Source organism: Elgaria multicarinata, chromosome 2 (assembly GCF_023053635.1).
Source record: "Elgaria multicarinata webbii isolate HBS135686 ecotype San Diego chromosome 2, rElgMul1.1.pri, whole genome shotgun sequence".
Taxonomy (NCBI): Eukaryota; Metazoa; Chordata; class Lepidosauria; order Squamata; family Anguidae; genus Elgaria; species Elgaria multicarinata.
The window spans coordinates 70,274,899-70,300,386 of record NC_086172.1 but is presented as its reverse complement, the minus strand read 5'-3'; the positions used below and the strand labels follow the sequence as shown (position 1 = coordinate 70,300,386).

Sequence of the window (25,488 nt, the reverse complement as noted above, 5' to 3'; positions counted from 1 at the left end):
AGGGAATGGGGTGTAAATCAAGGAGGCCATTACAGGCATCATATGTCTCATTCTGATTAAGTGGTCTCCTGATTTCCAATGGGAGATAAGGCCAAAGACGAGTGGGTCCCTTGATACCAGCAGGTAATTCTTATGGCCGTTCCTCCGCAACTAAAGCATTACTCAAGATAAACCTGTGGTGCAGATTTTAGGAGCAAAGCCATAAATTGGCCGTTATAAACGAGCTCTGTGCAATGACGTATATTTACAGCAGTTATGAGTGATGAGCTGCAGTCCGAAAATCCATCTGCAAAGTATCACAAAGAAGCGAGGCTCCTTATGGTGGCAAGAAGAGAAGAAGAACTGTACTTAAAGTAAGCACAGCATTGAGAACGGGACAATCTTCAGGCCCCAGAGTTAGACTTGCTCTGCTTCATTTTCCGCAGCAGCTAAGAGGATGATAACTAAGGCTGACATTAAAGCAGTGTAAACACACAGTTGGTAGGATTTCTTGTGCGTTAATGGGGCCAGCATAATTATTTTCCAGTAACAGCATTCCTTTAAATTATCATACCACCACTTGCATTCCAAATATGCATATAAAGTGCTCTTGTTTCTGTCTTGAGGGTAGTTGCTATTCATTAACAATGTAGCAAAAGCTTTACAGAGCACTCCTGGTTCTAACCATGTAAGCAAGCATCATTCAAAACCCATCTGCAAGGGACAAATCTGCAAACAAAGCACAGGGAAAGGATAACTAGCCATCTGAAACTGGTAGACATTTATTGGTTAATAATACAGATACACTAATCTATGTTGTAATGCAGTCTTCCTCAAACTGGTGCCTTCCAGATCTGTTGAACTACAACTCCCATCATCTCCAAACAGCATGGCCTATGGTCATAGGGTGATGGGATTTGTAGTCCAACACATCTGGAAGATGCCGGGTTGGGGAAGGCTGTTTAAATACATTGCTTGGAGCTGGGTTACATTTATTGCATTGCAGGAACATCAGAAATAATATGAGGCACTTCTGTACTTAAGGGAGGACCACTTTATTATTACAGTTGTAGACTTGAGAGTATAGGGCAATGAAAAGGATTTCCTTGAGTGGGAGCAGTGGGCTGCTAATATAAACGATGGACCTCTCACTTCTTCCCAAAGAATGAGATAGCAGCAGCCAATTATGGCTGGAAAGCAGTGTGCATATTAACAACCCAAGTGTTGCAAACTGCTTGAAGCTAGTAGTGCTGGCAGGAAACATTCCATCTTAAAGCCAGCTGCTGACAAATTGCAGTAAGACACAAGAGCAGTGCTAGTGGTGATGAAAATGGTGACCAAGATGATACAGCTTCACCACTGGACCATTTGTTAGTCTGGGATGCCACCAGTTCCTGGTGAGGCTCTTCGCTCCACTGCGACTGCGGGTTGCAGTTCTGTACCGCCCCCCAGGCTCGTCCTCAAAATTTATGTCTGATTTTGATTCTTGGCTGTCCTTTTTCCTCTCTGACAACTGTCCTACTCTTATCCTGGGTGATTTCAACATTCATGTGGATGACCCTCAAGATGCTGCAGCTCTACGATTTCGCTCATTATCTTCCTCTTATGATCTTAAGCTTTGGTCTGATGCACCCACACATTCCCTTGGACACTGTCTGGATCTTGTTCTCACTCGGAATTGCTCTGTGTTGGACTTTTCTACTGCTCACTTTCCGCTGTCAGATCATCACCTAGTTTCTTTCAATATTACTCATAATCCTCCTCCTTCACGTCCCGCTTCTCGCTCTTGTCGTGACTTGCAATCTATCAATTATGAGGCTTTTTCCCAGTCTCTAGCCTGCTTCCCCTTACACCTGGAACACTCTTCCAGAACATTTGAGAACTACAAGTTCAATCGCAGCTTTTAAAGCACAACTAAAAACTTTTCTTTTTCCTAAAGCTTTTAAAACTTGATGTTGTGCAGACTTCTACTGTTACTTTCTACTGTTAGTTTTTCCCTACCCAGTGCCTGCTTACCCTACCCTGTACCTGTTTGCATTCTCTTCCCCTCCTTATTGTTTTACTATGATTTTATTAGATTGTAAGCCTATGCGGCAGGGTCTTGCTATTTACTGTTTTACTCTGTACAGCACCATGTACATTGATGGTGCTATATAAATAATAATAATAATAATAAGCTACAATCAATCTTGCTGCAATCAACAAATTCGTTATCAATTCCTTAGTTTCCTTTTTACATTTAAAATCTTCTTCAAATAGTGACAGCAATGCAACTTTTGGTGTTCGTTCTATCTTCATTTCCACAATTTCTTCAATCTCCAAAAACACCATCTTCCACAATTTCTGAACATAGTTACATTCCCACCACATATGCAAATACGTTCCTTTAACCCCACAACCTCTCCAACAATTTTCTGATTGCTGATTGTTTATCTTATTCAATCTAACCGGAGTTAGGTACCACCTCCATACAATTTTATAATAATTCTCTTTTATTCTTACTGACATATTTCTCAACGCTCTTTGTTTCCATAATCCCTCCCAACCCTGTTGTCCTATTTGTACCTTCAAATCTGTCTCCCAAACCATTTTACCCGAATTATCCACCGTCCCTTTCTCTACCAATATTCTATATAATTCACTCATCAACCCTTTTAACACTGTTCTTTTCTCCCTTTCATTATCTTTCTTAACTATTAGTTCCTCGAACTTTGTTAATTCTCTACACTCTCCATTATCTCTTACCCACTTTTTAGTCCACTGTTCTAATTGCCTATAATTTAACCAAGTTAATTTTTTATCCTTCAAAACCTCTTCCATATCCTCTCTTGTACTCATTCCTCTTAACCAATCCTTTAATTTCATTTTATTTTTTTCTATTAAAACTTTACTTAATCTACTCTTTAATTCCTCCGGGAAATTCTTCAACATTATTACCGGTGACAAAGGAGAGCCGCTTGGAAGCAGCTCCCCTTTATATTTACTCCAAATTTCCCAGTGAAACCTCAAGAGCGGGTTATTTATACTTTCCACCCATTTTTTTTTTCCTTCCATAAAAAATACATTTTCCAATTTAGTCTCTATATTACTCGTAATTTTTTCTTCCATCCAATCTAATTCCCCATATCCTGTAATTGCCTCCACTATATATCTTAATCTATTAGCTACATAATATAATTTAATATTCGGGAGACCCAATCCTCCCTTTTTTTGGCTCAAATACCATTTACTTTTATTTACCCTCGCTTTCTTATCACCATTACAATAATTATTTATAATCCTTTGCCAACTTTTTAGCTCTAATTCTGAAATTTTTATTGGTAGCATCCTGAACACAAAATTAATCTTTGCTAAAATCTTCATTTTTATTAATGCTATTCTTCCAAACCAAGATAAATTTAACCTTTTATATTTTTCCAATTTTGCTAAAATCTCTTTTTTTAACACATTTAAATTCTCTTTCTCTAAACTCTCTAATTTCTGCGTAATTTTTATTCCCAAATATCTAATCTGATTCTTAACTCTAATTTCTCTTCCCTTTTCTTCTCAATCCTTCTCTTCCTTTTTAGTATAATTAAACAACATCAATTCTGATTTAGACCAATTTATTTTTAACCCCGTAATATCCTCAAATTCTCTCAATTGTTGTTTAATTCTCCCCATCTTCTCTATTGGATTCTTTATCGTCAACAACGTGTCGTCTGCAAACATATTCAATTTAATTTCCTTCATACTACCTATTCCTTCAATCTCCTCATCTTCTCGTATTGCATTCGCCAATAATTCCATTACCATTACAAATAGAACTGGTGAGAGCGGACAACCTTGCCTTGTCCCTCTGGCTAGTCGTATCTATCTGTCACACCATCATTCACTACCACTACAGCTGTATTTTGAGAGTATAACTGTTCTATTATTGCTTTAAATTTATTTCCAAACCCCATTTTATTTATAACCATCTTTAAAGCTTGCCAGCTCACACAATCAAAAGCCTTAAAAATATCCAATGCCAGAATTCCCGCTTTAACCCTAGACTTATTTATCACCTGTATTGCATTTAATACTCTTCCCACTAAATTAGGCATCTGTCTACCTGCCACAAATCCGCATTGATCCTCCCTATTATTCCTCTATAAATTTATTCAACCGCCTTGCTAAGATAGTTGAAAAAAGCTTAGCATCTTGGTTTATTAATGAAATAGGTCTATATGAATCAGGGACAGTCAAATCTTTATCTGGTTTTGGTATTAAAATTATTAATGAGTGTTCCCATGATTCTGGCGTTCTATCCCCTTCCAATATGGAATTAAACAAATTTATTAATTTTGGTATTAAAATTCCTTTAAAAACCTTATAATATTCTGGTCCTAAACCGTCTACCCCCGGTGATTTACCCGGCTTCAGGTTCTCAATTACTTCTTCTACTTCTCCTTGCGTTATTACCTTTTCCATTAACTCTTTATGCTCTATTTTTATTCTCTTCTTTATATATTTTTCTATATAAGCTTCCAACTTTTGTTTTTGAATATCCTTTCCCTTATACAATTCCTGATAAAACTCCTGAAAAATCTTTACTTTATCCTTCATTGTATGACAATACTTCCCTTGTTTATCCTTCAAAATCCCTATCCCGTTCCTGGCTTTTTCTTTTTGTGTGAGCCTGGCAAGCACTTTAGAATTCCTGTTACTGTTTTCGTTTCTGGTTGTCCTTGACTAAGCTGCTCTGATTCTATAGCAAGGCAGGGCAGGGAGAAAGGAGGAGACCCAGGTAAGAAGAGGCAGTGATACAAAGGAATAGAAGATCTAGGGTGAATACATAGGAAACTACCTTATACACACCCATTTTCCCCCCTGGTTTGCCTCTGCATTTTTTACCTCCTTTTCATAAGTGCGTCAAGATAATGGTCCCTTTCACATGGGTTTATGGTATTGCACTACATCGTGAAACCTCCCTTTCGCTTATTTGCGCTTCCGCTCTGCCCCGCCCCTTCTACTTCCGCCTCCAGTTTATTGGTTGTGGTACTCTGATGGGCATGGGCATCTTCCCAACCCCCACTTGCTCTGGCCTTGTTGTCTAGGGATTTACTGATTTAATGTTTCATGGGCTGGGCTCCGTTTCTGCATGCAATGAGGATGGGATTGGAACAGTAAAAACTCCATTTGACTAAGCACAAGTCCATTCATTCTACACAGCATGCTGGAGGAGGAGAACCACCCTGCCCTCCCCTTTTATCAGCGAGACTCCATTCAAAGCACACGCCCCCAACGAAGGAAAAAGCACAAAGGCAGCAATACACGGAGGCTTAGGGGCGCATGAAATCTACTTGGGGAAAATAATCCAGACTTTCCCTGCACCAAAATAATATGCAAAATGGAAGAAAAGAGGCGAGATGGTTGCAGGACAGGGATGACATCATGTGAGTCCCGTGTAGAGATGTGAAAGCCTGGGGGGCGGGGGGAATGGGAAAATTGGGGGGAGGCACGAATTGCTTGAATACACCCTACTTTTAATATACCACATGTGATAATTTTATGCCAAACCATTTTGTATATAATTACTTTTTATGTTCCTGAAGTAGCAAAGTGACTTTCAATCTGTAAAAAGTGCTAATATTGCATTTTTTCCAATTTTTACAAAAAATTGCATTTTTCTGACACACACACACACTCCCAAAAAAAACCACATTATTTTTTTCCCATGGCTTCAAACTTTTCATAAATTTTACATCTCCAGTCCTGTGCTGCAAAACCAGATACCAGTCATGGTGAGATGGAGCTCTGAGTCAGACCATTGGTTCTTCTAGCACAGTATTGTCAACACTGACTAGCAGTAGATCTCCATGGCTTCAGACAGGGGTTTTCCTGCCTTTTCTGGAAATCTTGGGGATCGCAGCTGGGACCTTCTCCATGCAAAGCAGGTGCTCTACCACTGAGTTACAATCCCTCCCATCAAGAGTGTTTTCCTCCCTAAGTGGGTCTTCTTGAACTTTTGTCCCAGGAAGACTGTGTGGGCTCTCAGCTGTCCTCTTGCCCAGGGAGTTATGTGGATGCTGTAAAGTAGTGTGAGATGGCTGGAAAACATGATACATGGCCTGGAGCTGCATAAATTGGGGGAGGTAGACATCACATACTGACTTCAAATAACCAGACAAGTTTTCTAGAAATGTCTGTGATTTGTGGACAGCAATATAGTTACAAGAATCTCCAAAGGAAAGGCTATGGTTACTACAATCACTCTCTTTCTATTGGTCTTATTGTGCTTTAGATGTGATGTGATATGTAGCAGCATATCACCCCACTGACCATAAGCATATAAAGAAACACTCATCTTACCTGGATCATAGGATTGCCTTGCCCAGATAGAATAACATAAATGTACACCTTTAGATAAAAGATACACACAAAAAATTTCATTTGAGTGGAACAGAGGATGCCAGAGGATGCCTACGGTGACTTTGGGGGTTGTTAGTTGGGATGAAAATTTCAACCATACGGCCCAAATCAAAGAAATAAGGTGAATATTGGAACAATGACCTCTGCAGTTTGCTCTCTCTATTAGTCCAAATCCATTCAAAATAATATAAATGGCATGAGATAAGAGTTCCCCCACAGGAATGCAGCCCTCCAGAACTTCTTCAAAATGGAATTTGGTCCTCAATCAGGTTGTCCCCCATGGACTCCTCTAGAAATCCCAGGATAAAACAAAGCAATTTTAAAGTGGTAATAGCCAGGAAACAGCAGGATTTTCCGCCACTAGATGGCACGGACTCAATAGAACTCAATGGAACTGCCAACAGGGGAAGTATTCAGTTCACACTGCTTGTCACCTTTCTACTCCTGTGTAATATAGCCCATAACAATCGTGCCAAAGAAACTGGAAGCATAAAAGCCCCGAGTAAATAATGTGAATTTCCTTAATGTAGAGACGCTCTTCATCACCCCTGCATTTGAGCTTTGCACAGAAATGTCACAAATAATCCCTTTTGGATTTCATAGCCAGGGGTTTACATTTTTCTCCCTTTACCTATGCATCTATGTATCTGCTAACTGAAGATAACACTAGACTCATCTGACCAAGTGATCTCTAGTTCACATAAGCTATGCCATAATAAATGTGTTACATTGCTATAAGAAACATTTTATTATTATTATTACATTTTTGTACTGCCCAATAGCCAATGCTCTCTGGGCAGTTCACAATTAAAACCATAAAATACAACATGACAAGACACAATATAAAACTTTAAGAAGTTTAAAAGTACCACATAAAACCATTTTATATTAATTAAAATGCCCCAGTCTCATACTCAGCTAAGGGGAATCTTTGCTGAGATTCTTGGAGAAGATCCACTAGTCTCTTATCAATAGGTTTAAATAGTCTTATTACTTGGTTGTCAAATCAAGTATACAGTTTTCTAATGCATTTATGCCCACAGTTCTCTTGCTAAATTACACACAGTAATGCTTCCCAATTATGGTGTGTTATTATCTAGGTTGTGGGTGTGGGAGAAAAAAACCAACAACCCTGACATAGCTGCCGGTATTGTACAATATATGAAGCTGAACAAAGACCTTTTCTCCTTCTGAATCTGCCAGTCTGTCAATCTGCAGAAAAGAAATAACCACCCACTCTCCTCTACTTTCTTATATTCTGTCTTTTCTTTAAAGGAATACGTTGTTCAGTTTAAATTTATGAACATTCATCCAAAGAGCGGGGCAGGGGGGCGGTAGAGATGTTCATAAATTAGGATATTTAGTGATGTCATTACACAGATGGTTGCAGACTCAAAGGAAACATGCTATCTGTAGTTTTGTCCAAACATACGTGTGTGTGTGTTTTAATTGAAATGTCTTTGAAACACCAAAATTCTACAGTTCACATGTTCTATGATATGAAGACTGAGTTCAGTGGCTGGCGTAGCTCCGACGTATCAATAGATTCTATTCCACTGGTTTCCACAGTTAAAATATCATACTGAGTGAGGTTTGTCAAAAGGCCTTATTAGGCCAAAGACTCTGGGAGATTCCATCCTCAGAAGATGTTCCAATGCCTCTATATTCTCCCGTCAACAGCCAGTTCACCCAAATTTCTTTTCTTCATGCGATCATGTGCTTGGGTACATGACTACAATGGAAATTGTAGTCTAATGTATATGGAGGGAACCAGGTTGGAGAAGGCTGTTCCAAGGAGAGCTAGATTCATAGCTGTGCTGCAGTGACCAAGAATGTGATTACAACATTGTGTTGTTTCTAGCACCTCTTAAAAACATCTTTATTTCAGGAAGCCTTCCTTGACTGACCAGATGCTGTTTTTACTGGTATTGTTTTTAAAAAAACAACTATTTTAATATGGTGTTTTACTCTTTTATCTTTTATTGTCCACTGCTCAGGAATCTATTTAGATGTGGAGCGGTATATAAATGTTGTAAATAAATTAAATTAAATAAACATGTGTTTGTTCATTTTCCTGTATGGTGTTATTGTTAAGAGAGTTTTCTTGGTCCTTCTCTGGAATTATACAGAGCAATACTGCATTTTAACTCTTAAGTGTGTTGGCCCTAAATCAATCTGTGTTCATTCTAGAAAATACGAGAAGTAGCATTGAAAGGATTTTTGTATATTGAAATCCAACTTGGAATGCATCCTTGTGAATATCATGATCAGATATTCAGTTTTTAATAATAATAATAATAATAATAATAATAATAATAATAATAATTTATTTCTTACCCACCTCTCCACTTGGATCGATGCGGGGAACAACATTGAATATGAAACACATTAAAAACTAATTAAAACCACAGCATACATGATTAAAACATCCTTAAAATATCCTAAAAATGTTCTAAAATGTATGGCTTATGAATACATCCCTTACCAAAGAAAGAAAATCTGGGAGTAAGCAAAGCATGTATTTTCTTCCTCCATGGTGAGAAGAAATGGGATTTTAAAAGATCTCATTTTCGAAATGTCTGAAGTTTCATGAAAACCATATCTCATAAACAAGGAATGTACAGTAATAAGGTACTAACCGCCCAGAGAGCTTCGGCTATTGGGCGGTATAGAAATGCAATAAATAAATTAAATAAATAAACTGTTAACAATGATGCTAACAGACAGACAGACACCATCCATGCCTAGCGGTGGACAAATTAGTCCATTTTCAGTCCATGTCAGTTTTTCAATTCCATCCCATTTCTGTATCAGTTTGCATTTTTAAAAAACTTTAAAAATTTGCACTTATTTTTGTATGCAATATTCCATGGCATAGCCATTTTGAAAGCAATTTCTCCTAATAATTTTTATATGCAATCTCCCCTAATACACACATTTATGTATGCATCTTTTCCTAATAAACACATTTTTATACACAATTTTTGAGCAGAAAACTGCATGGCAAAATTCAGAGAAGTGCACAGTCCACAGGATATCTGTGTTCTGATCCGCCTATTAGTCTGGGAAGAGCAAATTGGGTCAGTTCAGTTAAATATGCTGACCAGATGAAGTTCTTCCCCTATTCCAATCCATGCTCACTCATTTCTAGGAAAAATTTAAGTCTGTAAAGGGTTCATCCTATCAACATGAATGACTAGTGTGAGATCATTCAAAGAGATTAAAAAACAACAACAAAGTAGTCAATAGTCCAAGATCATGGATATGCTTTCCAAAGAAACCAGATCTCAAATTTTATTCATGCTAGTTTCAACGAACCCGGCAAATCTAGCACATGAGGCTGCCTCAGGTGGTATTTCACTTTAGCAAGCGTGTTTGTACCAGCTGTCACTATGCCCCCAGGTCTCTGTGAGGAGGGAGCAATGTTTCACTTGAAAGCTTTCTTCTTCTCCTCCTCCTCCTCCGATGCATCTTTCCCTTCATTTCAGAAACTGCCTTCTGGGCTCACATTTGCAATAATAACACTGTGCTTAGATATAGGGAATCTGTAACTGAATATCATCTCTGTTTAAAGCTGGCAGATGGGAAGGTTGTATTATCCCATTGCTTCAAAGAAAAATAAGGAAAACAACTTGTTTTGTTTTGATTTTGGACACATGCAAATGACTGGGGAAAAAAGAAAGAAAAATAGTAGGGACAGGAAAACCATTTGTTTATACTTTTAAATCTGTTACTGAGTTTCTTAGGGGCTGTCTTCATGGCGCCAGGTTGACACTCCTCCACCACCCAATCCCATGCTATCGCTGGTGGGTGGTGGTGGCAAGTTGTCCTTATGAGGAGAGGCAGAGTGGACTTTCCAGCGGCCATTAGGCTCACCGGCCCTGCCCCCTCCCTCTCCCATGGCTTCCAGCAACCAATAGGAGGTTGCCTTCCACCCGGGAACACTTCCAGAGTGGTTCCGAGCAAGGACAGACTGGTGGAAGATCTGTGCTGAGTTCACTCTGTCTGGAAAAGTCTGGGTAAGTCCCCAATTTTTCAGATGTGCATCTTCGCCTCTTTGCCCCAGGTAGCTTCGAATCTGCTGCTGCATCATATAACCAACACAGCACATATTCGGGGCCACATCAGGGCAAAGACAACTTGCCACCATGGTAGCCCCCTGCAGAAGGTCAACACAATAACTGCTACAACACAATGGGGGCATGGGACACAGGGGAGTAGACGTTAAGAAAAGAGCCATTTAAAGTCACAGGCCTAATCTACCCCTGCAGCCCTTTGGGGAGTGGGGAGGGATAATCATGGAGTTTTCTGCACCCACAATCATCCCTCATAGGCCACATGTCAGCGAGTTGTCCTGAGATTAAAGGAGAGCTGCCCTGGGGGCAAGGTGGGTTTTTATACTACTCCTGACGCTTGCACAAGAGCAGAGATGCGATCGTGCACAAAGCAGTGGTGTGTTTAAAACAAAAACACTCGGCACTGGAAGATGCCAAGACCCATCCAAAACATGGTGAAAATGCTCTCCCCCTCACCCCTGATACCCCCCACACACACACAGCTGCTTGTGTGTTTGATGAGCACTGCTACTTGCAAGGTAGAGCGACAACCTCGGGAGGGGGGGCTAAACCACCTGCAGATCTCAGGATTCTCCCGAGACAGGGAACAAAATCATGGCTAATCCAGTCACCAATATCACGGGAAAGAGGAGTGGTCATCCCCCGCATCACCCCAGGATCAACTGTACGTCATGTGGCTATCATGGGATAAATGGCAGGTGTAGATTAGGCCACAGTTAGTGATGTATACAAATGAACATAATTTGAGCAGTGGAGGTGTTGTGGAAATGCACTCCCAGCATTTGTTTAAACAACCATTCTTCCCTTCAGAATTGAGCTCCGGGGAACCTATTTTGTCGTTATTTGACCATGTCATGGAAGACTTGGAGGACATACTACTTAGAAAGTTAGACAAAAACTTTATTGCCTTTCTAAAGCAAGATTGGAAAGGCAACAGGAAACCCCTAACTCCACACAGATGCAACTAAGTCCAGTGCCACCTAGTGACGGAACTATATGATGACACTACCCACACAGAGCAGAGGGGAGATTACAGGTGAGAACAAGATGGGGCAAAGCCCCCCCCTACCCCCATGCCATGGTACCTCTCTGGCTCACGGAGCCTGAGCCAATTATTTGTGTGTGTGTGTTAAGTAAAAATACATCAACTGCACAAGGGCAACCAATGTGACAAATATCATGTCCAGTTTGGCTCTTAGGTGCTGCAGATAGGGTTGACCAGTGGGGTGTCCATACGCTGCCGCATTAGTATGTGATGCCCTCAAACTTACTGTTTTGAGGGCATCAAACTTAATGCCCTCAAAACCCTGCAGCATCACTGGTGCGAGGTGAAAATAATAATAACAATAAACTCAGATGGCAAGAGAGAGTACAGGCTATCAGGCCAGAAAAAACACAATGGGGTTTATCCAGAACTGAGCATTCTACTATGGGGCAAGAACAATTAAACCACCTAGCAATTTTGTCTATCAAGCATGAACTTGAAAGATAATTTGATTTTGAGGGAAATTTCATGATTTTGCAGTGAAAGAGGGCAGAAAAACGAAGTGTTGAAGTGAATTAATTTCTTCAGCAGGATGATGAAATAATTTGTCCATGATAAAATCCTGGCTTTTATTGGGAGAAATAGTTGGGATCCTTTCCCAGTCCATAATTCCGATAAATGATTCACACACAAAATGTCTTTATGGAATTGGGATCCCTGAAAAGCCTGTTAGTGATCTCTAGTCCCCGCACAGATTTCCTGAGGAATGGGAGTAACTATGAAACCTTTCTGTTTGTAGTGTCGATATGCGCATGGAGTAACCTGTGGTCTAACCTTCCATCATAAATCTGTATACTGGAGATACAGAGCACCATCAGACGGGAGGATTTTCACATTTCCCTACTATCACTATGGCCTCCTGCTGCTGCCCCACAATAGCGATGGTCTCTTTACATGGGAAGAGAAAGAAGAAATAAACAATCACCACGTGGCCCATTCAGGGTCCGTTTAGATCACCCTGCTTTTCTTGCATACAGCAGGAAATTGTGATACATTTCATTTTTAAAAAAAGTCAGATTAAAAGGGGTCCATTTTGTGATGGAAAAACAAGTGGAAGGAGTGGTGGGAGGCATGCGGGAGGTGGACGTCGGCATCGAAAGGACGAATGGACATGTGTAAGTGGGCAGTAGCGATAAAATGTTTGTCTGATGATACTCACAGACATTAGAAACTGTCTAAAAGAAGAACATTCTAGCCTGCTTGTACAATGGCTTTGATAAAGAGACATAGATGGTTTTTTAACATTCGTGTTATGACTGACTTGAGGTGTGACACATCTGCGTGTGATTCCATAGCTGGTGCTGCAATAAAGAAAAGAAAATATAACGGGAGGATTAATTTATGGATAGTGCAGAATGAGATGGATGCAAGTAGGGAGGAGAGAAGCTGAGCCAGAGATTATGCTGTTTTGCTTTAATAGGCTTGGAGAACAGAACCGGCAAATGAGATGGCACAGTGCTCCGTAATACTTTGCATGCAAATAAGATTGAATTTATTTGCATCTCTTTGTCATGATGTAAGTGCGAGAGCGACACATGTTTCTGATTGAAATTGATTTCTTTCGGAGCTTAATTTGAGCCAGGGCTCAGCTCTAGGACTTAATTTGAATGCTAGACTTAGAATATGTGAAATAATAATATAGAAAAGAATGTCTCAGAGCATGGGCAAAGAGTCTTTCTTAAACTGCTGAATAGCTACAGTGCACTTTGGATTAGGAATAGGTCGTTCAGGTCAGAGCCTTCTGGGCATGCTTGAGCCTCAGAGCTAGGCAATTTTGGAAAATAAATGACAATACGTCACTATCTAATTGGATAGCTCTTTACCAGTGAAATCCTATGCATGCCTACTCAGAAATAAGTCCCATTAAGCTCAATGGGATTTATTCCCAGGTAAATATGTATAGGATTGCAGCCTTAATATTTTCCCTTCAATGTTGTTTTTAAAGGCTCGCATTCACAAGGTAGTCTAAACTGTTCACCTAAACTATACATCATGTCCCAGATTTTTCATATGGATGGTCTCGATCATGTCTGGAATGGACAGAGGGCTTGTAATCTAGGGTCCTTCAGAATGCAAGGGGCGGGGTGGGAGATTTCTCTGGCACAGTAGTGCTCCAGGTGAAAAGATACGTGAGCTGAAAGAGCGCTGAACTCATTAAGGAAACGGAGGGGGAAACCACGGAGGGGAAAACCGCATTAAAAAAGCGTTTTAATCCAAGTCTTCTGAGATTGTGCTATAAATTGCCCACTAGAGGGCGCTGCTGCCATTGAAATCCATGAAATCTACAGGCCATGTGGTCACTGGTTTCTTCTCGGTGAAAAGTGCTCATTTTGAAAGCAGAAGATTACCAGCAAGAGAGCCCGCCATAAGGAAACACGATTTCACCCCCGTCTGATGAGCCCCCATACATTCAGTGCTAAAGACATACTAGCTATCAGCAGTGTTCCTTGCAATGTATGGACAAACATTGATTGATTGATTGATTGATTGATTGATTGATTGATTGCATTTTTATGCCGAAGCTCCCTGGGCGGTTCACAAAAATCACTGAACTTTGTGGCAAGAAGGTGGGACAGGTTGCCACCTGAAATAGCAAGCTGGTGCACCAACTCATTAATAATTATGATTTCTTTCATATTTGCGATACATTTTTCAGAGGGGTGACCATATTAGCCTGTTGCAGTGAAAACAACAGTCTTGTGGCACTTTAAAGACTAACATATTTATTCTGGCATATGCTGTTCACCTAAGTGTCGTTTCTCATGTTATACTCTTTCCACGCAGAGAATTTCTGTGTGTGACGCTAGGTATTTACCATAATATGTGAATTACAATACAACTGTCTCTTTCCATTGTGAATTCACGGATCAAGCAGCCTATGCACACAGCCTATGGACTGGGCAGTTTTTTAATCTGGGGTGGGAGGCTGACACAAATGCTATCATTTTTATTGTGTAGAAAAAAGGGAACACAGGAAGAAAAAGACCTACTTTTGTTGTTTTTAATTCCAAAAAGAAAACAATGACCCCCTCCAAAAATTGAGTGAAAGAGAATTGAGTGAAAGAGAATGAAAAATATTCCAAATGCATAATGGAATGCACTTTCCAAAAAGAGACATACATAGGCAAAGTTTCCCCATCTCACCGTTTATAAGAGTCAGCACTTTAATCAATGTGGTAGCAATCACCAAAGCTGTTTGCAGAAAAGTGCAAACTGAAGAAACTACTGAAGATCAGGCGTAATCCTTCTTTGATTTGCTTGTAGTGAACACATCAAAAGGAAATTTCTCACTAAATGAATAGCTTAGAGCATATCCTATAGCACCACCTAGCAGGCTAATATAAAAAGTAAAATGTGACTAGATTTTTATGTACCCTTTCCAAAAATCTTTACTGTGTTAATATTAAACAGTGTTACTGCAGCTGTATTTGGAATACTGTGTATAGTTAATTTCATTCCAGTGCTCATTTGTCCTCTGCTTTTCCATCGAAAAGGAAGCCCAAAGTAGTTAACAACATCATACAAAAATGAATGCAATAATATCAAAATACTTATTTATTTATTTATTTATTTATTTATTTATTACATTTTTATACCGCCCAATAGCCGAAGCTCTCTGGGCGGTTCACAAAATACAGCCAAACAATAAGAAAAGTTAATGAAAATGCTACAACAAATCTATAAATTCAGTACATAAGAGTTCTGGTCACCCATTTCAGAAAGGATATTGCAGAGGTGAAAAGGTTTTAGAAAAGAGAAAACAAAAAAATCAAGGAATTAGAGCACCATCCCACTGAGTAAAGTAGAGTTTGGGGCCTGTTTAGTTGGAAAAAAGGTTAAGTGGGAACATGCTGGAGCTTTATAAAATTATGCATAGTGTGGAGAAAGTGGAGAGAATTTTTCTCACTCCCTCATTATACTAGAAATTCAACAATAGACTCGGAACTTACAGAAGCATTTCTTCATACAATGCCTAATTAGATTAAGGTACAATCCTATACATGTTAAGACAGAAAAAAGTCCTACAATTCCCAGCATGGCTGGCTGGGGAATGATGGGACTTGTAGGGCTTTTTCTGTCTAAATATGCACCCCTATAGAATTTGCTACTGGAAGATGTGGTAATGGCCATTGGCTTAGATGGCCTTAAAAGATCAGACCAGCTCATGGATGATGAACCTGTGAGCACTACATGATCACTCTAGATGCTGGAGAACAAAAAATAGGTGAGGACTGTTGTCATCATACATGGCTAGTGGGCTTTACAGAAGCATCTAGCTAGGCTTTGTGGGAATGAGGAAGCTGCACTTTGGTTTCATCTAGAAGGCTCTTCTTATATTCTTACAGGTGTATAAAATACTGTTGTAAATTTATCTGCCAAAACAGCTGTCTCAGCTTATACAAACAGAGTGTGACATTTTCATAGTACAACAGAAATCCTTTTTGAACATTATATTTTATTTAAGTTTAAAAGAAATGAAATTGTGATCCGATAACCAGTTCTTCCATACTTTTCCATTTGAGGTCTCTTCTCAAACAAAGACCCTGCTGTTCAGCCTTGAAAAAGCCACACCCAGGTTCTGAAAACAGTAACATACTCTGCTCCAACCTAATTATATAATTAAGAGTATGTAACAATTGTAAATTTAATAAAATGATTCAATTGCCTGCCTCTTCAGTAATGGGTCTTTCTCACATCAGGAGGTTGGACAACAATGACAATAAAAGGATTAAAAATAAAACACTCACTTTTGCTAGAGAGTAGCAAGAAACTTGGGGAACAGCAAGAAAGTTGTTGATTATATGTTTATAAAGTGTGCTCTAATATAGAAGGGAGCATGCATACAGTTTCTAATGTTTTTAATATATGTTCCAAAAGAAGACTCACTCTCAGGCAGAGTTTATTTTTTAAAAGCAATTATTACAAAATAGAAATTCAAAATATGACATTCTCTAGGAGAAGAGCTGTCTCACACGACCACATTCCTCATGACAATAACAAAAGCATATTATGGGAAGATGCACAAACTGTATGCCCAAATGCATATTTATTGTGCCAGAAACAACAAACCAACATCCCTCCTGATTATGATTAGATGAAAAGTCACCATGATTGTGTGAGGCAAGTAGCCTTGATCATCCCTGCTCCATATCTTCTTTTTAAATGTGAATCCCATAACAAACCACGTAACAAGGAGGAAGGTCTTGGAAAGGGCTCTTAAGATTGACTTTCTCACAGAATGTGTCTAGTGTGAGAGATGGCTCCCAGCATTTCCATGATAAATGGTTGTTCTATCCTTCCAAGACTCCTTGTGGTTTATACAGCTGTCCGTGGTAGGCAAGGGCAGGCAGATTTTTCCCAGTCAGCACCCCTAGCCAACTCAACAGCTGCCTCGGGCTTTTCTTTGCCCCTAAGGCATGGTTAAATCACGCGCTACATATGCCTGCATAAGGGATGAGACCATGAGATCCAGCGTTCCTCTTTATGGTCTATGTAGAGATAATATGAAACACAAGGGCGTAGAAAGGGGGGGGGGCTGGTCTCAAATGATTTCCACACAAATCATATTTGTTGGCTCAATATTTGCAGGCATTCCTTTTTTTCCACCTCCCCACCCCCGCCTTTTGGGGAGATCTGAGTTTTGCCAAATAATCGTTTTCTCTCTGCTGCTGCAGGTCTTATGAAAAAATAATGTAGGTCTGTCTCTTTCTCCCCCCACTCCATCCTCCTAAGGGCTTGGCTGTGGGCCAGAAAATAAGCATTAGAAAAAGCGAAAAGCGAAGGGGGGAAAACACACTGAAAAGATCCCAATAAGCTTCAGGGCTCTAATCCCCATTTCAGCAGAAGTACTCTTCGTCGCCAAGGCAACCCGAACTCCCGCAGGTCACTTTCCGCCGCTGCAGGCTTTCACGGCAACTGGCGTTCTTTACGGCACCCACGTGTGTTTTCCCTTTCTGGGGTGTTCAGGGAAGCTGCTGCTGAAAGTGGAGTCTGGGTAGGTAAAACTAGGGTTGGGTAGAGCAGCGTGTTTGCGGTAGATTTGGTCAGCCTTCTGGTATGTGTGTACCTGTTTCCGGTGTTAAAACAATAAAAAGAAACGGGATGGAACTGCTTGGTTTGAGATCGTTTTTGACTGCACATGTTCCAGTGTGGTGCTTTGCGTACGTTTAAGGAGAGTTGCTATTTAATTCTGCAAACCGCTTATATAGTAAATAAAGGGGGGAATGAAACGGGGTAAAACCTAGGTCAGCAGAATTCGTCATTCAGTCCCGAAACTGAATTATTGGTTCTGCAATTAACATAGATTGACTTGTTGCCTAATTGCCAGACCTGCTTTTCTGTCGAAGAAGTGTTTAGGGCGGCATTTACTTTATGCTTTATCGGTGCAGAATTGCAAAAGTCTGACATTTATACTGGTTCTTAAGGGACATCACGCCAGTCTTGTGGGCAGGTGTTGTTAGTTTATGTATCTTCATTTCAAACGTTGGCTCAAAAGGAAGGGTGACGAGCATGGATGACAGAGGCAATCATGATGTGTGAAGGCAGTGGAACAAGTGACCTGTGCAGGGTGGAGGAATGCTATCCTTTGACCCTGAATTACTTGCTGGACCTGTGATCTGCCTTTTCCCATTTTATCTTTTTTTTTCCTTTGCAGTTTAGAAATGTTATCTTCTTAGTCTACTGCTATATACATGGAAGACCCATGTCTAGTGTAGCTGCAGCTGCTTTTGAAAAAGGGAAATAGATATCAGAAATTCCTAGGAGACAAAAAATATACTTCCTCATCTCTGAAGTCAGTAGCTGAAACCTGAAATACTAGTAGTTACAGTTGAATTGCATTTATGTAGAGTGGGGAGTTTATAGATGGAGGTAATAAACATGCACAAGCATGGGGGATTAGTCCTTCTGTGTTCACACTTTTGCAAATAGGACCTCTTAGACAAATCATAACTAGAAACCATAATTTAAATAGGCAGTAGTATATTTATTTCAATAGGATCATTAGCAAATTTTACATACTCAAACGTTCAATGGGAGTTATTCCAAAAACAGGATGCGTAGAGTTTTAGCCTAAGTAGTTTGAGAGATGGAGAGAAAAAATGTACTGCTACTGCTCCTCCTCCACCATTACCATTTTATAAAAAACTAAAATTGCTGAGCTGTAATAAATTCTGAGCTGGATATCAAGGGAACCAGGCAAATGCAAGGTATTGCCTGCTGAATATGCTAGCTAACAGGTAGGTTCATGTAGTGCATTGCTACAATTATTACATTGTTTAAATGCAGTTCTTGATCCAAAGAGACTCTGGCCAGATCTACACCAAGGAAGATATGATACTTTTAAAACTGTATATGGAGTGCGTCCTGGGCCCAAACAGTTGTCAGTACTGTTATAAGCCATTTTAAAGCAGTAGTGCAGATCCTGCCCAGAACACTGCACATGACAGGATTCTTCCCACATCCATTTTATTCCTCAAAACAACTATGTGAGGTAGGGCAGAGTGAGAGATAGTGAGCTTTATGGCTGGATGGAGATTTGAACCTGGATCTCCCAGACCTACTCTGACGCACTTAACCATTACACCACACTGGCTTCAACTATGGCTAATTTCTGAAACTGTAATTAGTCTAGTGTATCCTAACAACAAAAGAAGATGTCTGTTGCCAAGACTGTGAAACCTAGACACCTGAAACTTAGCATGAATATTAAAGGGCCCCCAAGGGTGTGCAACTTGGGTTATTTGTTTTTAAAATGCGCTAATTAATTTTAATAAAATATGCCTGTGGGTTTGAAGCCTGCAGTACCATCTTCAGTCACTATATGGCAGACTTCCCTAACCAGTGCCTAGCTTTGCAGTTCATCCAGGAGGAGTGTTCCAAGGTTAGAGTTACACAGTTGCCCCCACCCCTGTGGTAGAGGGGAAAAACCTCCCCGGGGGATAATGTGGCACTTGCATTTAAGTGGCTGGGGGGGTGGGGGCTGTATTTGTGTGTGTATTATGTGTGTGCATCTGTGGAGGTGTGTGGATGGATGGATATCAGTGTGTGTATGGATATGCCTTAAATGTGTGACGGGGGATGGATGTGGATGTATAGATATGCATGAATGAGCATGTTTGGGGGGGAAGTATACATTTATTTATTTATTTATTACATTTTTATACCGCCCAACAGCCGAAGCTCTCTGGGCGGTTCACAAAAATTAAAACCATCATAAAGCAACCAACAGGTTAAAAGCACAAATACAAAATACAGTATAAAAAGCACAGTCAGGATAAAACCATGCAGCAAAATTGATATAAGATTAAAATACAGAGTTAAAACAGTAAAATTTAAATTTAAGTTAAAATTAAGTGTTAAAATACTGAGTGAATAAAAAGGTCTTCAGCTGGCGACAAAAGGAAAGAGAGTATGAGAGAGAGTTATGGGATGGGGACTGTTTGCTTTGCCCTGACCACTACTGGTATGTATCCCCTGGAAGGTTAGTCCCCCCCACAGGTTTAAAAAGTATTCCCCACCAAACTAAAGACTCCTTGAAAAAGTGCATTGTGAGCAGCAAGTTGAAGGAAGTGAGAGGCGGCATCTCCCATGTGTTCTGTGAAGATTTTTCAAGCATAAGGAGCTATCAAGGAAGAAATGGTGCCATTGTAGTAGTGTTGCTTATCCAAAAGGAGTCAAAAGAAATGATAAGCCAGGGTGCCACAGCAGAGAAGGCCCTCCTCTGGTAGCCACCTGCCTCACTTCCTTTGGCAGGGGCTTGCGTGTGGTTTCACCACAGATTTGCATAAGGTCAGTATGATATTGGCAGTTTTATTTTCTCATTATACCCAACACAGAATTAGGGTTTTTTTCACAGCAGCTACACACTGGGTCAACATTTTCATCAAGCTTTATAAAGTGCTAGGAAGAAAAACGTCAATCCTGGCTTTCTGGGATACCTTGGATAAGTCTCCATATCTCACTCTCTGCCTACGCAATTGAGATTTCCAGATAAGAAGGTTATCAGCAGAGGTTATGAGCCAATAGCTTGACTACTAGAATGTTTTTGGGGAGTATATGCAAGCAGCTTTGGTACAGTTTACATTTTCGTAAATGGAAGAAAGGATGAGAATCAAAGAACAGAAAAGAACTGTGATGTTGGAGGAGGAGGAGGAGGAGGGAGAGTCAAAGGGGAGTAGTTTAAAAAGGAGCTTGAGATGAAAAACCTGGATGTTTGGAGAGAGGGAAGAAAGGAAGAGTAATGAACTACAGCATTTGGTGCGGAGCAGGAATGTGAGACTGATGTTCAAATGAACGTTTACTTAAAAGCATGTGTGCACAGGATTGCAGTTGCACAGTTCAATGCTATGCATGTTTGCTCAGAAGCAAGAACCTCTGCATTAAATGGAATTTAATCTTATGGGTAAGGAAAGAGTTTGATTCCCTCTCAACCTGTTTACTGCTCAGGGCATCGTGGTGTAAGACATCAGAATGTTCAGCTGGCGAAATGCTCCTCCTGCTCTCCTTGCTCTTGCCTGGCTCCTTCTAAGAAACTAATAGCCAGCATTGGGGGGAGGGGGATAGGACCGTAGCACAGGGGAGGTGGATTTAACCCTTTGCTTACACCACGGTCATAATTATGCTCTCCCATCAATCCCATGCCTGCTATTTGCAATGGGAGGGGAGCTCTTCTTCCAGCTGTCAACAGCAGGTGCAAGAGAGCTTGATTCCTGTCCAGACCACAGCAGGGGCAAAGGTTAAATTCCCACCCACACCTGCACTTGCTATTTGTTAACAGCAAGCAAATCCAGCTGTGCAAGAGAACGCCATGGGACTAATGCAGTGACTTGCTTCACACAACACGACAGCACACCATGGCTTAATTTTCCTGCGAGGGCTGTCACATCATGCCAGGTGTCTGCGGGCTCCACTTTTGCATGGTGCCCAAAGATGGAACCTTCTCAAACTGGGGAGAGGCAACGAGTGGGGTGCCGCAGGGCTCGGTCCTGGGCCCAGTGCTCTTATTAATGATTTGGACGAGGAGGTGCAGGGAACGCTGATCAGATTTGCAGATGACACAAAATTGGGTGGGATAGCTAATACCCTGGAAGACAGAAACAAACTTCAAAGTGATCTTGATAGGCTGGAGTGCTGGGCTGAAAACAACAGAATGAAATTTAATAGGGATAAATGCCAAGTTCTACATTTAGGGAATAGAAACCAAATGCACAGTTACAAGATGGGGGACACTTGGCTCAGCAATACTACAAACGAGAAGGATCTTGGAATTGTTGTAGATCACAAGCTGAATATGAGCCAACAGTGCGATATGGCTGCAAGAAAGGCAAATGCTATTTTGGGCTGCATTAATAGAAGTATAGCTTCCAAATCACGTGAGGTACTGGTTCCTCTCTATTCGGCCCTGGTTAGACCTCATCTAGAGTATTGCATCTAGTTCTGGGCTCCACAATTCAAGAAGGACGCAGACAAGCTGGAGCGTGTTCAGAAGAGGGCAACCAGGATGATCAGAGGTCTAGAAACAAAGCCCTATGAAGAGAGACTGAAAGAACTGGGCATGTTTAGCCTGGAGAAGAGAAGATTGAGGGGAGACATGATAGCACTCTTCAAATACTTAAAAGGTTGTCACACAGAGGAGGGCCAGGATCTCTTCTTGATCCTCCCAGAGTGCAGGACAAGGAATAACGGGCTCAAGTTAAAGGAAGCCAGATTCTGGCTGGACATCAGGAAAAACTTCCTGACAGTTAGAGCAGTGTGACGGTGGAATCAGCTACCTAGGGAGGTTGTGGGCTCTCCCACACTAGAGGCATTCAAGAGGCAGCTGGGCAAGCATCTGTCAGGGATGCTTTAGGGTGGATTCCTGCATTGAGCAGGGGGTTGGACTTGATGGCCTTGTAGGCCCCTTCCAACTCTGCTATTCTATGATCCTATGATTCTATGCCCAACTTGTGTTGTGCAAACACAGACAGCAGATGTTGTTTGAGGGTTAGACAACCCACAAATAACCCATGGTTTGTTTGATGGTTATTTGAGGGTTATCTCTCAGACAAACCATCCGGTTCACACGATATGGCAAATTAAGCCTACAGTGGGCTGTAATGTCATGCAGACCAGGTCAGGTTTGTTCTGTGGTCATGTAAGACTATTGTATAAGCCAGGGTTTGGCAATCTGGTGTTCTACATCTTCCATAAGCCCCAGTCTGCATGACCAATGTACTGGAATTATGGACATTGTAGTTCAAAATAACTAGAAGACACTGGGAGTTGACTACCCCCTGGTATAAGCAGTATGTATAGTGTGTTTCTGGTTATTGAACGTAAATTTCTCTATCTGTTTAAAACAAGAAGTTCTGAAAAGAAATTAAGATTCTTGTGTGCAAATGTATTAAATCCTTGTTTGTCTTGCACATGAACAGGAATATGGCAGTTCGATTCCTGTGGAAAGCAGCAGCCGTGTTGGAGAGGCACAGGACTGGTTTTCTGACAATTTCCTGTGCCGGACTTTTTGGTGCGAACTTGACCTTTCACCTTTTACCTGAGAAGACGTTCAGACCATTGTATCAGGCCTGGGCAAAAGGGAAGCCAGTGGAGCCTTCAGAAAAATTACAGCGCCTGTTCCATGACATCCTCGGTGATGTCACAGTGAAGTCAGCAAATGGTTACCAAGCCTTCGTGGCGTTCAGCTTCCACCCGGTGAGCGCAGGACTTCCGTGGCTGCCTGTAGGCTGTGTTGTGGGCATCCCCGCCAACTTCAGCAGCACAGCCAATGACGAGCATGGGATCACCGACCGTGCTGTTGTGATTGAAGGCAAAGAAGTGGACTGGGAGAGTACAGAAGGCCTGGCCTTGAAGAAAGCCTTGACGCTGTCTCCAGAGGCTCAGAAGTTTGCTATCGCTAGAGAGATTGTGTACTTGCAAAACAACAGCCCCTTACTATGTGCAGCTGTGGCACCTGTATGTCTAGCTGGGACTTACATCTCTGGGGTAGCCATAAAACAGCTCTTGGGCTTGTATTCTGGCCCAGTGCTACTGCGAGGCCTTTACAACATAGCCATGATGGCGATTGGATTTGTGGGCTATTGTCTGTCATACGACAGGGTGAGCCGCGCAGTAGATTATAAGGCAGACAAAAACACAGCCACCATTTCCACCGACTTCGCTAAGGGTGGGGTGGAGTTCTACAATAAAATCCTGTCCCAGAACAAGATTTTTCGTACACTCATGGGCAAGCAAGGAGAGCGGATCTATGCCCCAAGTGGTAACCTTTTCCCAAGATACTGGATCAGAATAAAACATGCATCGTACACGTCCAGAAGGGACTTGATTATCAATATTTTAAGCATGCCCCAGGCATAGGGAGGCCATGATTGAATTTTAAATGTGTAAATTAATATATTCTCTTTGGAACACTGCAGCGTGGTTTCCCCTTTTTTTTCTTATGCTTTCATTAGTGTTTCCATTTTGGGGGGGAAACGGGCTTTATTTTTAATTATTATTTTGTTCATGCCCTGTATTCACTGAATGCCTCTGTCTTAAAAAATTAAAGCCTCACTTCAAAGGTTCTGTGTCCTACATGCCTCTAAAATCCATCTTAAAACTCAGAGGGAGTGCTACTTGCCAGGCACCAAGCTGGAAGACACTGAGCTGGGAGAGCTGGCGCTCTCTTTATTTTGCATAAAATGCATAGGGCGGCACATAGAACGTTGCGATCTTGTTCCTATGAAGGGAGCAATGTGCGGATTCTGCCAGATAGGTGCAGAACCATAACTTAGTGTCTTGATCATCTAAGGAAAAGGGAAAAAATCAACTGTCAAGAACCAATGCTTATTAAATATTTCTCTATAAACCAGGAAAGTTTTTTCGGATTTAAATAGGATTTAACCCTGTTGAAGATTGTGGGAGTGTTTTCTGTAGAGCTCCCTGTTGCTCCGGACTGCTTACTTTTGTTGACTCTTAATGCTCTTCCTCCGTTCTGCTCCCTTCCTGTCGTTTGCTGCCCTGGCCCTTATCATAAAGTTCCAAATTCCTTGAAAAACAAACTGCACTACCCATTCTGCAGGATAGGTCTGTTAGGGTGCACTCCTGTGGATGTTTAGACAGAAAAAAAGCCCACAACTAACAGCATTCCACAGCCAGCCATGTTGAAGGATTTTCTTCTGTCTAAACATGCATAGGAGGGCACCCTTTAGCACTGTCCCACCACTTCCATCTTGCTGTATTGGCTGACAACTGGGCATGAATTGTGCTGGGAGTGCTGAATTGTGCCCTTCGTTTTGTTTGAGTGTAAAGCAGAAGTATTGCTAGGCACATAAAAGATCAGAAATACATTCCCAAGCCCATAGGGCACAAATCTTCATAAACTTTGTATCTATCTATGCCAATATATAAATAATTAGTAGGATTTACTTAAATTCAAAGAAGCCAAGTCAACCAATTAATTTCTTATTCAATAAGCTTTAATGAATTTGCACCCTGCACCAGATCATCCCAAACTAACGGGAAAGGTTTTTTCTAACGTTAATTGCCATGTCAGGAAATTTGGGGTGGGGGGGAAGAGGCATTGTAGCTGGTGGGAAGTTCAGCCTTCCCTCCCTAGCTGCAATCCTCTTTGAAAATCACCCCCTCCATAGCAATTGAGCTAAGAAAGAATGTTCATGGGCATCAATAGATACTCAGAACTTTGGGGAATAGAGTCCTAGGCTTTAACACTCAGACCTTTGGGGGACCTAGGCCTAGCAACACCCTTGGTGTGAAGTCCTCCTGTGTCTTGCACAGAAGTATACAATGGTCTGTTTTACAGTTCTCTGGTTTGCAGTGTGCTGTTGCTCCCTGTGTGTTGCAGTAGCCTCACAATTGGGTGGGATGCCCAGTTGAGGCCATGTGGAATCCACAAATGTGCAAGAATTATTCGAAGTTCCAAGAATTGAACTGTACAGCTGTACTTAACTGGTATAATAAAAGTCTGTGTGCAGAAATTCTATGTCCCTTCCTGTGATT

General features: G+C 41.0%; 1 protein-coding gene across 1 annotated transcript; it reads left to right on the top strand.

Annotated features, from left to right (window-relative positions):
• Positions 1-17,428: 17,428 nt before the first annotated feature.
• On the top strand, positions 17,429-25,448 carry TMEM177 (transmembrane protein 177). Its single transcript, XM_063118660.1, has 2 exons — positions 17,429-17,488; positions 22,908-25,448. Exon 2 carries the CDS (start codon positions 22,912-22,914, stop codon positions 23,845-23,847), a length of 936 nt encoding a protein of 311 aa, XP_062974730.1. The 5' UTR covers positions 17,429-17,488; positions 22,908-22,911; the 3' UTR covers positions 23,848-25,448.
• Positions 25,449-25,488: the final 40 nt, after the last annotated feature.